This window comes from Centropristis striata, chromosome 14, assembly GCF_030273125.1.
Source record: "Centropristis striata isolate RG_2023a ecotype Rhode Island chromosome 14, C.striata_1.0, whole genome shotgun sequence".
In the NCBI taxonomy this organism is placed as follows: domain Eukaryota; kingdom Metazoa; phylum Chordata; class Actinopteri; order Perciformes; family Serranidae; genus Centropristis; species Centropristis striata.
Window position 1 is genome coordinate 840850 of NC_081530.1, and position 14464 is coordinate 855313.

At 41.0% G+C, this 14464-nt stretch overlaps 1 protein-coding gene across 1 annotated transcript in view; it reads left to right on the forward strand.

Moving 5' to 3' along the window:
• Nucleotides 1–13275, forward strand: part of adgrb2 (adhesion G protein-coupled receptor B2) — a 290118-nt gene extending 276843 nt beyond the window's left edge. Inside the window, exons 35-36 of the mRNA XM_059350350.1 lie at nucleotides 9047–9100; nucleotides 12703–13275. Coding sequence (XP_059206333.1) covers nucleotides 9047–9100; nucleotides 12703–12879 — 231 coding nt within the window. The 3' untranslated portion in view covers nucleotides 12880–13275. The remainder of the gene's footprint in view (nucleotides 1–9046; nucleotides 9101–12702) is intronic.
• The last annotated feature ends 1189 nt before the right edge of the window (nucleotides 13276–14464 follow it).

The following is a 14464-nucleotide window of genomic DNA, read 5'->3' on the forward strand; positions in this document are numbered from 1 at the left end:
GTGGTTTAAGGCAGGAGTGTGTGTGTGTGTGTGTGTGTGTGTGTCATCTGGTTCCTTTATGTTTGTCAGTTTATCTTTTTCTGTTTGATTTCAGCGTGTTGCACTGCCTGTGTTTGAAGCACATAAGCTGTGTTTAGGAGACAATTACTGCATGAGTAATGATATAATTGTTTCATAATTACTCTAATAACCCCTTTTCTATGCCATATAACAGACACTGACAGTGATTTTCACATATACTACATGAGAGCTGTGATTTAATAGCAAACATAATTACCTTTCATGAGGATATCTTCTCACGGATGGACACCCAAAGCACCCTGCAACTTGATACTCAGCCTTAACTTCATATGGCCAATTGACTTAGTCACTTAAGGACTTACTCTGTCGAGTGTCTCACCTTTTAATGGCTTGGGAGGCTCGCCAGTTCCAGGCAGAACTAGTAGAAGGGAAACCCCAGCTCCCCCTTACCTGTCTAATGATGTGTCATCTACCTCAATGAGGCCTCAAAAACTCATTAACCCCGCTGACTTTTGCAGGTGTCTCTCCTTTAAAGTGCCTAAACAGTATTTTAAACCAGACCTAAACATCTTATAACCTCTTCTAACCATCGTGGCCCATCAGGTCCCCCCTCCCCCACCACCGAGGCACAACACCGAGCCATCACTAGTGCGCCGCTCGTCCCTTGTTTACAAAGAGAGTCAACGTAAGAAACACTAAACCCCCATAAACCTGCTGCAGTAGAGCTCTAATCACTCTAAGGCCCATGTGTTGACACGCTACATGTCACTGTGTGGCTCATAGTTTGCCACTGTTTGTACTCTATCTGTGTTTCTGAGCTGTAAAAATGCAATTCATTTCACATGCAATTGACTGTTCCTTAAACCTCTACTTCAATCTGCAATTTTCAATAATAGCTTAGCAACCGCAATCAGGCACAGCAGGGCTGTGGAGCTTTGTTAGGCACTAAACTAAGAGAGATACTCACCATTTAAATAGTTTGGAGTGTTGTGTCTTTTATTTTAACATTTAGGAATGTATGACTTATTACATATACTACCTGGGCATGACTGAAGGACTTAGTTTATGTCAGCATTGAAGCTTAAAATTATAGTGTCTATTTCGTCACAACCACAAGAACAAATAGGTGTAAATGTATCATTTACAATACAGACTTTGACATCTATGCCAATCTATTAAAATAGTTTTGTTTTTTTAGTTTGCAAGCTGTTCTAGTTATGTCTCATGCAAATTCTTCAGATGAGTGAAAAAAAAAATTCAAATTATCATAAGTTTTGGTACTTTTGGCATTAATTATCGTACATTGTACGGAGGTGAACATTTTTGTTCAAATACAGTAACTATCATACATTTGGCAACAGTGGTTTATGCGTTTACCTATTGCCATGGTCACGGAAGCACTTATATAATTTTCTACTTTGGGGAAGCTCGTGTTTGCAATATCAGAGTTTAGGGTAGCAGTTTAGCACTGCTTCTTATTGGATTCCAGGCAGTTTACATGCCAACAACCTCAGTCAGCATTACCTAAGTTTACCAAACGCATTGGTCTTCATCCTCAAATATATATAAATATATATATATATAAACATTATAAGTGAAAACATGCTTTGGTACTCCACACTTTGGCTCAGGTTCTCCAGACTGGCAATGTGGTTGAGGTGAACCACGCTCAGCCTCAGGTGCTTCCACCCAGAATCACACCTGAAACAAACCAATCATTGATAAATGATGAACTGGAATATGTAAAAGCCAACCTCAGCTCTGTTGACACTGTTAGAGCTCAGCCTGTGGAGCTCAGCAGTCTTGTCTCAAGATCTCAGCAGCACTTTGTGGAGAATTAATGGATTCACTCCACTCACTCACCATTGTCACTGTCTGCTTCAGTCTCAGGCTGCAAAACCATTTTGTTCATGATTGATTAATCTGTCCATTATGTTGTCAATGAATGCAAAAGAAATAGTCAATAAAGACAAAAAATGCATACTGTACAAACAAGTATGTAAGCTACGTAAATTAAGAAAGAATTGTTCTTTCATTTCTCTTTATCGTATTTTAGAGTATTATGACTAATTAATAGATTACAGATAGTCCAGGACATCTATCTTAGCTTAAGTCTTTTAACACAATATCATGTATTTAGCCAGGAAGTGCATATTTAGAGCCTTGTGTAAAATTTCTTGCTTATAAAGTCACCTAAAATCATTAAAAAAACTGTTAAGTTGTCAACCCAAATCATGGAGCTAACGTTAACGTTAGCTGGCTTAGCTAGTTGGCTCCAAGTGAGAACAACTAACAAAACTTTTATGTCTGCCTCTGTTTGAAATCAAGGACTCACCATTTCTAAATTCATTTTCTAAAAGTCATCCAATATTAAAACTGCCACCGTTATCGTGAACTGCATACATGCTGTGTGAGAATAAAAAGCTTGATAGCATAGCAGCGGTAGCTAAGCAGTGTGGGGTTAAATGAACAGTCAGTTCTGATTAATGTGCTTAACTGCTAAAGTAAAGTAGTACATGTGACATTGAAAAGCCGATTGAAGACGATTATTCTTGGTTGTTTCAGTCACACAGACAGTGTCAAACTATTAGCTAACTAAATGTAGCTGCTCATCTCCAACCCGTTAGCGCTTTCTCATAGTGAAGTGATTGTATTTGATTAGCCTAAATATTAGCTGGTCCCCTAGTGGTGTGGTGGTGTAACATCTTTTACCCCCTTGTGTGTTAGCATTCATGTAATGAATGCTAACTCTCCGTCCTCCATCAACACCTCTACAAATTCATATTGAAATATTAAATCACAAGAGGATATGGATTCGTAAGGTGGCCTGATACAGGTTTGGATTCACTTCCCATGGTTTAAAAAGAAAACAAAAAAAACATAACATTTGTTTGTTGTTGTTGTTGTTGTTTTGGGTTGTTTTCATTCCTGTCTCACTGTGTGTGTGTGTGTGTGTGTGTGTGACGATCCAGTCAGTCATTTTGCCCATTTCAGTGCCTGAATTAAACCTTATGACCCAAACACCATAACCAAGTTATAAATCAGTTCATAAAGACAATGATCCATCCAAACCGATTTATAATCACCTCATAAACCATGATACTCTGTCCATAAACTAGCTCGTTGGCACTAAAAAGGGCCAAACATGATGCTTAGCTGTGTATGGGTGCTGCTGATGAGAAATATCACAAAGGCTTATAGGGTCACAAGAGACCTGATCCATTTTACTTCTCTGGAACAGGTAGGATCTTTGTGTTGAGGAGATGAGTGGATTCCAGAACACACACACACATTTTTTTTTTCTACTTTCACATCTTGTCCAATTTTCTGTTCAAGTGCAGTGGGCTTAAAGTGGTCTCAGCCATTACATGTGCCATCACAGATAGAATCCACACACTTCAATCTTTTGATTGCTGCTCTTCTTCTCTTTCTTTGTCTCTCCATCAACCTACTCCAACTGTGTTAACTCTTTATCAGCCGCTAACTTGTCACGCTTTATATATATATATATTCTGATAGCTAGAGGCTGTGAAGTGATGACTCACGCTTAATAGATGGAAACAGGAACTACATCACAAGACTCCCCATTAACCTCAATGGTTAAAATCACCTTGTCTGTCTTCTTTATTAGGCTGCTGAGGCTAGCGGAGCTATTCCTGTAGTCTGGAAATAAATGTACATGTTGCCCTCTGTTACATATTCTGTTTTTTGAAAAACATATGCATGACCTTTAAAATCCACGCTGCAGAATGGCTCACTGATAAACTATCGCTAACAAAGGTCAGTCGCAGGCTGTGACACAAACATATATTTCTCCTGCCAGGTCCAGACGTCGCTGTGCATTTTTAATGCAGTAAGACACATCTTATAGCAACTCTTCTGCATTCTGAAACATGGCGAGAGTTACAGAGGTCACCGCGTGCTGATGTTGATTGATTGTCGATTGGTAGCTATTATTTTTGCTTTGTTGACATCACGACAACAGCTACTGACCTTGATTCAAGTGTTTTGGTGTAGATACACAGTTCTCTGCCCACATAAGAGAATAATATCTGTTGCAGTGGTAACACTTACATTATACTCTGCTGAAGTGGCTAGAAAGTGGATTTCACATTAATTCTATGACAACAAATCCAAATCCTACTGTTTTAAGTGCAGTGGATGCTCAGACAGAGGCCATATGGCTAGCAGGGAGATGGAGTCCATTTGCATTGTGTCTCTCATAATGGAGACAGGAAGACAAATGGAGTCAGCGGGGTTACTAAGAGACAGAGTGGGTGCAGTGTTTATGTAACACAGTATGTATTAGCAGAACTGGGCGCGCTAATGTTTAGATTTGGAGCAGCTTTTTGGCCTCAGTCGCTCTGGAGTTAGTCTCTCCTCTCCACAGGGTTCACAAGGTCATAACACAAATTTGCATGCGGTGCCCAGCGATGCGCGCTGTGTGTGGGATGGACAGCAGCGTGCATGTGTGTGCGATAGCAAGCTAGTTTGCACTGCGTAATGGCCGGGCTGATGCATTTTTTAGCTCTCAAATGGGATATATTTCCATCCCGTGGTCTGCTGTGTTCCTGATTAAATGAAGCGTGCTCGGCTTCCCTCTCAGAGAGACAGTGAGGAGTCGTGCAGAACGCAGTGGGACGGAGAAAATGACAAAGGAAACAAGTGCTCTACTTTGTTGTGATTTCACTCATGCTAGATCAGAGCGAGCAAATTTTCGATTATGAAAGATGTATTTGCAATTCAATCTAAACCGCTGTAGGCGTGCGTTTGAAAATGATGAAATCCTCCTCTATTAGTCTTCATATGGAAATGCATTGTGGTGTACTCTAAAAGGGTCCGTCCATTAACCTGCCCCATGGAGGAGAGGTGAGACCAGATAAGGTCTCTTTGATCCTCCACAGTTAACATTAGAGGCTGTTATTGATATTCCAGCATGTTTTAGGCCACTGAAGGGGATTGTAGCCAAGGTGATGTGTACACTTTGAGGAGGGTCTTGTGTAAAATGAAGATGTAGAATTTAAAATGACAAGTTTTTGTTGATTCAGTAAGGGCAATTTGCCTGCACTTACAAACCCTGCAGGTCTTGATAGTCAAATTTCTGGCATTAAGCTAAGGGCCTTCAATTTCACATTCAGCAATAAAGCAAGTCCCCCCCTCTTCTTCTTCCTCTTCATATCTCATCCTCCCCTCTATTCATACTCACGGCTTGACATTTTCTGTCTTGCCGTCTCTCCCGTTTTCCCATTTCTCCCTCTAAACGCAGCCCTCGGTGGCACGTTTGAGGCATTAATTGAATAATTAATTCCTCTCATTAGCTTGTTTTTAATTATTTCCTTGCCCCCTTCTCCGTGCCGAGTATAAACTCATCAACTGTTTTCATCCTTCCACACAAATTGCCCATGAAAACTGAAGGCTGGCGGAAGGTAGCTTTAGCACCCTGGCTCTATCAGCGAGCGGCGCCTAATGAGGGGACGGTTAGCCCAGGCGGAACCAGCCTAACACTAGCTTCGTGCACCAAGAGGCACAATACTAATTTAGCTCATTTAGTGTCCTTGGGCCAATTAAAGGGAGGTGAAAAGGGCCAAATCGCTCGCTGGAACTGTTTTCACTATACTGGCCTTGGAATGCATTGAGCTGCGTTGCACAGGCCCAGACAGCAGCGAACCAAGCCTGTGTGTCTGATTGCTCGTTTGTTTGCAATGTGTTGCACTAATGGAATTTATTTGCCCTACATTCTCCTGATTTGGCTCCTTTGAAGGGCCTTATTATTTGTGACACAGATTCCTTCCCAGCTAAGGGGTAAATGCTCCTAAAGACGACTATGCCCAGTTAGTCTATTTTTGTGCCCCGCGATAAATTATGTCGGTGCTGAACAGGCAATCTGGATCATTATGTTGATGGTATAATGAAATAAACACACATAAAACCCTTGAAATTATCCACTTCTGGTTCAATGACCCAAAGCCCACTGACAGCTGCAACATCACACTCGTGTTCCGGTATCCACTCAGTCTGCTCTGGCCTTTTTTTGATGTTGCTTCCATTTTCTTCATGTATAAATGTGATTTTAAGTTGGTTTCACATGAGCCTCACAGCCAGTGTATGTCTTTTCTTTGCCTTACTGCCACATTTTATTGATTTCTGTTTTGTTTTTTTTGTTTGTTTCCTGTTTTATGTCCTTTGTTGGCTGACTGGGCCTGGTGTTGCATGCTTGTTGTCATGTCCCAGTTTGAATGTAGCCAGACAGTCAGCAGAACCCTGGGCCTCCAAGTCAACAAAGGTAAAGTTAACCCACTTACTAACAACCACCTGTCCTCCCCCATCATCTCCCAAAGACAGCCTGCCATATTGCTCACCCACATCCAGACACGATTTCCATTCCATGGTCCAAATGAGGGGGACTGAGTGGCAGAGAGTGGGCCTCATCCACCAACACTAGCGGAGGCTTCTACAGACGCTTTAGATGTTTGTGCAGTAGCATTTTTTTCTAGTATGTACTATCCTTACAAACTCCCCTTCACGTAGCTGTGTCATGCTTGCAGGTCTTCCTCTCAGAAAATCATGTAGCCCTCCTGAAACTTTGACGATTAGGCGAAAAAAATCCATTTTGCGACTGTCACACGGTGGACATTATATTTTGGGGTCTTGTGCTTACGGCCATATTAGCCCTATGTACCCCTACTGTGCCTGCAAAAGTGTAATAGTAAATATTCACTGCACCTCCATGGTTCCTCTTTAAAAGCCACGATGGAACACTAGTTGTTCTCATGGTTGACATGGTACAGTAGCAAACAATGGTGGTGCTTTCAGAGGTTAATTATTTGAATCACGTTCGAGGCTTTGAATGCTGATAAGGCAGAAATATAAAGGAACTCATTATGGTGATTGAAACTGACCAGAAAAGAAAAGTCTATCAGCCATCAATTCAGCCTGTAACCCTCCAACCGTGACATCTTTGGCTGTTTTCAAGGCTTACATGGTGTTAAGACGTTTACAAATGCTGCACATGTCTGGACGTGAGTGGAAAGCAAACAAAAGACAGAACTAATGTCCAAGAAAGCAGAGAGAAAGAAACAGACAGTAGATACGTTTATTTCAGAATCTGTCTATTTTCACCAGTTAGATCTTTGCAAACAATGCATCAATAGAGTAAAAATGACTCAAACAAAGCCAAGAGATCTCTGTCCACCTGAAACCAAAAGCCACTATTGACTTATCTTAACTTATGTCACCGTGCATACTTATTATGACCCAAACTATAATATTTTCCCAAAAAAAAACACTTATCGGGCTAGATCTCAACCATTTACATTTTATAAGTCTAATTCGTTTGGGCTCCTATGAATATATAGTCTTGCCTTTCACTCTATTGTTACTTATTTGAAATATCTTATATCTCTATGCTAATGTATTATTATCTTTTTTATTATTATTTTATATGACTTATTTATTGACCTATACTCCAACATTAAGAGCACGTAGCAGATCATTTCTGAAGCTAATCTTGGGGAACAAAAAGGACACACTCCCTTTTGACTTGACCGTTACCCAACCGTTACCCAAACGTGGCCATGTAGCTTTGTTTCCTTAACCTAACCAAACTGCAACCGTTTACTAATGTTAACCACGTGTTTAAACTGAGACCATGACATTTAGGTATGAGATTGTGTAGGTCTCTGCTGGTAGGAGTCACTCATTCAGGAAACACTCCTGTGAGGCGTATTAGAGGGTAGGGACTAATGGCCTTTGTGATGGTATGGGTTGGGGGACTTGTTGGGTTGGGGGACCTGTTGAATTGTCACCATGAAGCCTAAGCTAGCTTATGAGCATGTCACCTACGGCAGTAAATCAAGTCAATGTGCTGAGGGCTAGAAAAATGCAATTTAGAAGAATTTTACTGAAACTTTCAGTTCAAAAAAATAACCTGGAATAGTTTTAATGGGGAAAAACGTTCCAGTCAATATCAGCCAAGTCATTGGAGCCACTGATATAAAAACCCTCCGACCCCTAAACCCTCAAACCAACAGTTCATGACACACACATAGCTTTAGGGGACTTTTCTGTTTTCATCACAAGCTCACATCCTGATCAGCCAACGACTGTAAAACACCTGTTACTTTAAATTATTATTATTATTATTATTATTATTATTATATTATTATTTATGTTGGACTAAACACAACAGACCACCCTTACAGAAGCAAACCACCGTAAGCAGCAGTTTGCTTTAAAAAAAAAAGCCAGGAACATAAAAAAGACACCATAGATAACACTGCAGAGGTGTGTGTGTGTGTGTGTGTGTGTGTGTGTGTGTGTGTGTTTGGGGGTTTATGTGTTTAAGCCAGAGGCGGAACATACAGAGTCAGCAATGTCCACTTTATCGCCCCGCTTTAACTATTTTATGTGTTGTGTTAACACATACAGTATAAAATCAATAATGCAGATAGTGTAGATAGAGTTTCCATGCACTAATAACCGATTTCGTTATCCTCTTTCAACATTATTTAGAAAACATGAGCTCCAAAGCCTCTAGCACTGCACAGCAGAATCCACTGTTACGGCTCTTAGAATCAGATTACTCCACGCCCACATCACGTCCTTTCTTTTATCCTCCTCATAGTAGTTGTAGTTGCTATTAGTGGAGCGTAGCGTGAACAATCCTTCAGTCTCTCTGCTCTCGCTCTGTCAGGTTCTCTCTGACAGGTTAGGACTTTAACAACACAGTTTATGTGTGTAAGCATGCTCACACTGACCACTTGTTTCTGTCCATGCTGTGAGTGTGTGTGCATGTTGTATTTGCTGGTGAGAGAGAGAGAGAGAGAGAGAGAGAGAGAGAAGGGGTACCCACAGAGCTGCCTGTTCACCTGCTGAAGGTGTGGGGAACAATGCTATTGTTTCAGGGCAGAGTTGTCAGTGATTGTGATCCCCTCCCTCCTTCTTCTCTCTCTTTTCTCTTCCTCTGTCTCCCTCTTTCTCATCACCCCCCCTTCCTTGTCTTCTCCCTCCCATTTCATCACCACAGAGGGAAAAGCGATGGAGCATTTCGTCTGCCGGAGGTGAAAAGAACTCGTCGAGTGTAAGTAGAGGGGTCCCTGGCAGAGAGAGAGAGAGAGAGAGAGAGAGAGAGAGAGAGGGATGAGATGGGGCTTTGGGGCAAGGAGGGATGGAGGCAGGCAGAGATGGCGAAAGGGAACGGATAGACACGCAGTAGCAGCACAATCGCGTTAGCCTAGTCTCCCAGGGATAAAGTTGGGCTTAACTGCAGCATTACCCACACTCCTGCATTACAAAATGTTCCTTCGCCAGCATTTAGCATGCAAATTGGCTCCCAGATTATGCCTTTTGTATTCATTTTACCAACTGTCAGGCTGTGACGCAGGGAGAATGATAATCAGGCAGATATTGCCCCCTAGCGCTCCGGAGACCATCATCACACTGCAAGAGGGGGGGTAAGGGAATGCTGCAGATCAGTGACGTGTGTGTGTGTGTGTGTGTGTGTGTGTGTGTGTGTGTGTGTGTGTGTGTGTGTGATATAGAGATAAACAGGGTGTGAACATCTCAAAGTGAATTACACGTGAGAACTTTATGAGAGTTGGGGCGATGGCGGGAAGAAGGGATTTGGGCAGCAAAGTGAAAGAGATAGCTGAGTAGCTGAGGGAAAGAGTTGAAGAGCAGATACAGTAGTGCTCTCTCAAATGGATTAAGTATGTACAAATATGCACACTCATTTTAGGAGTCTTGTACTGCAAGATATGCTCTGTGAATATTCCTCTTCTTAATGTGAATATTCAGCTCCATGTAGTCCAGAAGCTCTGCTGCAGCAGCTGGGTCCATCACGTCTGAAAAAGCACCACAAGTAGTCCGTCTTGTTGTTTTTTTTCTGTCTTTGAATGTTTCCCTCCACCAGGAGTCATCTGGGCCAGGGATCCCTCGTGTCTTTCCCAGCTCCTATCTGTGAAATCATTATCTCTCTGCCAGATAACGAGTCTGATTTGAATAATGGCCCTTATCTGATGCATAATGCTACCTCTAATTCCGCTTTTTAGCTAATCCCTCAACATGTATTTTACATGCATGGTGGGCACATCTGCAGACCACATGCAGAGATCAAAGACACGTGCCCCGCAAGGTTTCATGCTTTATAAGTCACTGATTGGGAGAGGAGGGAGATAAAGAACAGGTATTGTTTCTGTAAAGGTGTTTTTGATGATAGAAAGATAGCAATGTGCCTTGAACGACAGGTATGTATGGTCCTGCTCTCTAGTGGCTGTGAGGTAAACTCACTTCTACCAAATGGCACTGAGTGGTTGGCCTTTATTAACCATATTAGCAATGGTTAGGGATCAAATTTAGCTTCTGTGAGTGTATTTGAATGTATCCATCTCCAAATCTGTATCCTGGCCAAGATGGGCCAGTGCAATGGTGTCATTTAAAGAACAATTCTTTCCCAGTTGATATGTAGCTTGTTTCATCTTGGCTCTTCTTTCATCGTGTTGGGCATCGTTTCTATCCATCATGCTAACACTGGCAAATTGGGAAATTCAACTGTTTAAGTTTGGGAACGACATGGCAAGAAACACATGCAGTCAAATGGTCACTTAGTTCATGAGGATTATCTAATCTTATCTTCATTTGGAGATATGAGCAAAAGTAAGTGCACCCAGAATACCATCACTGCACTGTGAATGCAACGTTACGGTAAATTTGGGTGTCATAACTGAAGCAGGAAGTCCAGTTAAGTCACGAGGTCCTGTTAAGCTAAGAGCTTAGACAGTTCTAAGGTTCCCAAACGTAATGATGCCACCTAGATCATCTAACACAGTTACACATCAAACTGTGTTTAAAGGTCGTAGGTGACTTTGTGAAACATGTTGTGGATCCAGAGCTGTGTTAAATCTCATACATGCAGCAAGTTATGAAGATTGACATTGGCAAATATTCACCTCATGTTGCTTCCATTTTATCTGCTGGCGAATCAGTTTTGCATCTTAACGTTGCTTGGAGTTTAACTTTGGTGAACTTTGACCGATGAAGTCTCAACCAGCAGCAAAGATGTGTGTGTAGTTGACCACTTGGCTGTCAAACTGACAACCTAGTAAACTGTAGATGTCCATGTGCATCACATCCGCACAAATATCACACGTGTGACCTCGGCGGTGGAGTTGTATTGTGGGTCACTTCGGCCTCAGGAAGGAAAGGAAACAGGATGTGCAAAATCTGTCAGGTCCCAAGGAAGCTGCCCTTCTCCCACTGGTTTATAACCTGCTTATTAGAGTTGTGCCATTCAAGAACAAATCGTTTTTTGGTGAAGCAACTATGACTTCCTGAAATGATCTCTGAGCCCCAGTCAGTTGTGAATGACTCATTCAAGTGATTTAATACTACTACTACCACCATCACTGCTGGTAAACCCTGCAGAGTGCATGAAGTAGGTCTGTGCATAGATGGATGTGGAAAACAGTCATTTTGCCATTCGCCTTTACTGTAAAACTTTTCAATGTAAATGTACAGTAATTAACTGGCAAAGTACTGCATTTTTGTTAGCTTCTTACTGTATTTTAATACATTTATTACCTGTATTACTGTACGTTTACAACACATCTCTGTTGCAGTTTTGTCAGTAAATTACTGAATATTTTCAGTACACTGTAAAATTTTGCAACTTTTGTGTAGATTTATAGTAAATTCCTTCAAATAATTATCTTAAATTGATCTAGTCACATATTTTTCCTCCCAGATTGCATTGCAGTATGCAGTATGACACAGTATGACATCAATACAGTATAATAATAATACATTTTATTTGGAGGCGCCTTTCTTGGCACTCAAGGACACCGTACAAAAGGATAGAAAAGAAACAGCAATAAAATACAATAAAATACACAGAATGAATAACAATACAATACAATACAATAGATATATTGGACAGGGTAAAAGTCATCAAAGGGAATAAGCAGTTCAGCAGTCCAGAGTATAATACTGTTCAGATTATTTACTGTACATTTACATGTATTTTTAATACAATTTTCATCTCAGGTTTACAGTGTTTATTTTCTCTTCTAAAGAAGTTTGGTTAACATAACTCCTTGTGTTTCTTGCCCTGTCAGACACTATTGCAGATGCATCATAAAGATTAACTGCATTACTGTACGTTTACAACACAACACTGTTGCAGTTTTGTCAGTAAATTACTGAATATTTTCAGTACACTGTAAAACTTTGCAACTTTTGTGTGAATTTATAGTAAATTCCTTCAAATAATTATCTTAAATTGATCTAGTCACATATTTTTCCTCCCAGATTGCATTGCAGTATGACACAGTATGACATCAGTACAGTATAATACTGTTCAGATAATTTACTGTACATTTACATGTATTTTTATTACATTTTTTCATCTCAGGTTTACAGTGTTTATTTTCTCTTCTGAATAAGTTTAGTTAACATAACTTCTTGTGTTTCTTGCCCTGTCAGACACTATTGCAGATGCATCATTGATATTAGCAAAGATTTTTAAAATGTTGTCCAAAACCATGAAAAAGTGACCCAGTATGTACGTATGAAACAGAACTTCCCTTTAACTACGGTTTTGTATCTTTTTTTCCGTCCTCATGCTGCTTTCATATGCAGCTTATTGAAGTTGACGTGGTTCTTTCCCTTGTCCTCCTTCTCCACCAGGACAAGTCGACCCCGGAGGACCAGAGCTCCTGGGACAGCTTCAAGACCATGACCCCCGAGCTGTCCATCGTGCCTGGGGAGCAGAAGGACCGGATGGAGCTGCACAATAAGAACTGGGACTCCTCCTCCGCTAACACACCCGACTCGTCCGAGGGAGACTTCCAGACTGAAGTGTGAAGACACACACACACAAATACACACACACACACGTGCTCATAACCGAGACAGACTTCTGAAACAGCTATACATAAGGACATGATTTCTGGCAAAGATCTCACACACACACTGCTCCCCGTCTCCTGCAACGTGCCCTGTGGGATCCCATCCTGTATTTGTTTACTGCTGCAGTGGACAGACATGGAGAGAAGACTGTTCTAATCTATATTTTCACAAAGACTATTGAAAAGAAAGAACAGGAGCTTGACACGTCTGGGACTGAGGAAAATTTTTAAATGAACTTAAAAAAAACTATGAAAAACTTATTTCTGAGAAAAATGTCTTGATTTTATTCTGGAGAAAAAAGAAAATCTCTTTCAATTGTTTGATGATTTGGGGGGGAAAAAAGAAAAAGAATATTTCTGCACCGTTCAGTTCTTTTTATAGCAAGGGGAAAAAATCTCACTGAGGTTTCTCACACTGGTAGCCCCCCTAGGCACCCTGCTTTCATTTATTTCCTTTTCCCTTCTAATGGATGATGGAAGTATTCTATCTCGCAGTCTTTCCCTTTTTATTTAAATTTTTTTCTTTTCGTCATTGTGGATGGATTGGGGCTGGGGGGCGGGGAAGAGCTGCTCATTGATATGTGCCATCGTCTGTTTTTTCAGGTTCCAGTTCAACAAACCCATCCATCCATCCCTCTCACATCCTCTGTGTCAACATTGTATTCACCCTTTTGCATATTTTCTATGGTTTAGTTTTTTAAAAATGTCCTCCTCTATGGTTTGAAACTTTTAATGAAAAAAAATATACGATTGAAACAACTGTTCAAGAAGAATTGATTGATTTTCAGACTGGTTTGATTTCTGCTTCTGCTGCCTTCTTAATTCATTATTTTCTTTTCTTTTTTTCATTTCCTGTGAGAATTAACCCATGTGGAACTTTCAAAAAAAAAAAATGATTTAGGACACACACAGCACATAAATGTGAGCTTGCTTTCTGAGGTAATGTGTGCCGCATGTTCTCCACCATGAGGGAGAAGAAGGATAGTGATCATCATGCAGATTCTCGCATCTCCGTCTTTTTTTCCCCCTGCAGTGCTTGGAGATAAAAGCCTTTAAAGATTGCAGCATCTGAATCCATTTCAGCCATCACCAATCACAGTGGAAAAGAGAATATCTCAGTCATTTTCACTCCAAATGGAATCTGTGCGAGCTCTATTTAGCATCTCTCATTCCACAAAAACGTCGGCCGCTGAGTACAATATCAATCGGTCTGGCAGCTAACTTCCCCTGTTACTGAGGGAATACTGTTAGCTTGACCTGAGGAGCTTTTAAACACCACCTGAGCCACATGTTCTTCTTTCCCCTAAAACCCCATGATGAATTTAAAGATAAACATCACCTCCTCCTCCTCATTTCTCCTTCTCCCACTGCCCACCCAGCGTCCTGCTCCCAGAAGGCATGAAATCTTAATGTAAGCAGTGACGCCACATGTATAATTCCTCCTTCACATGGATCCTGTCTGTGTGATTGTATCCTGCACTTGTGAGCGCAGCAGCTGAAATAGAAAGACAGAGACGGAGTCACAGAGGTGACGAGGCTAC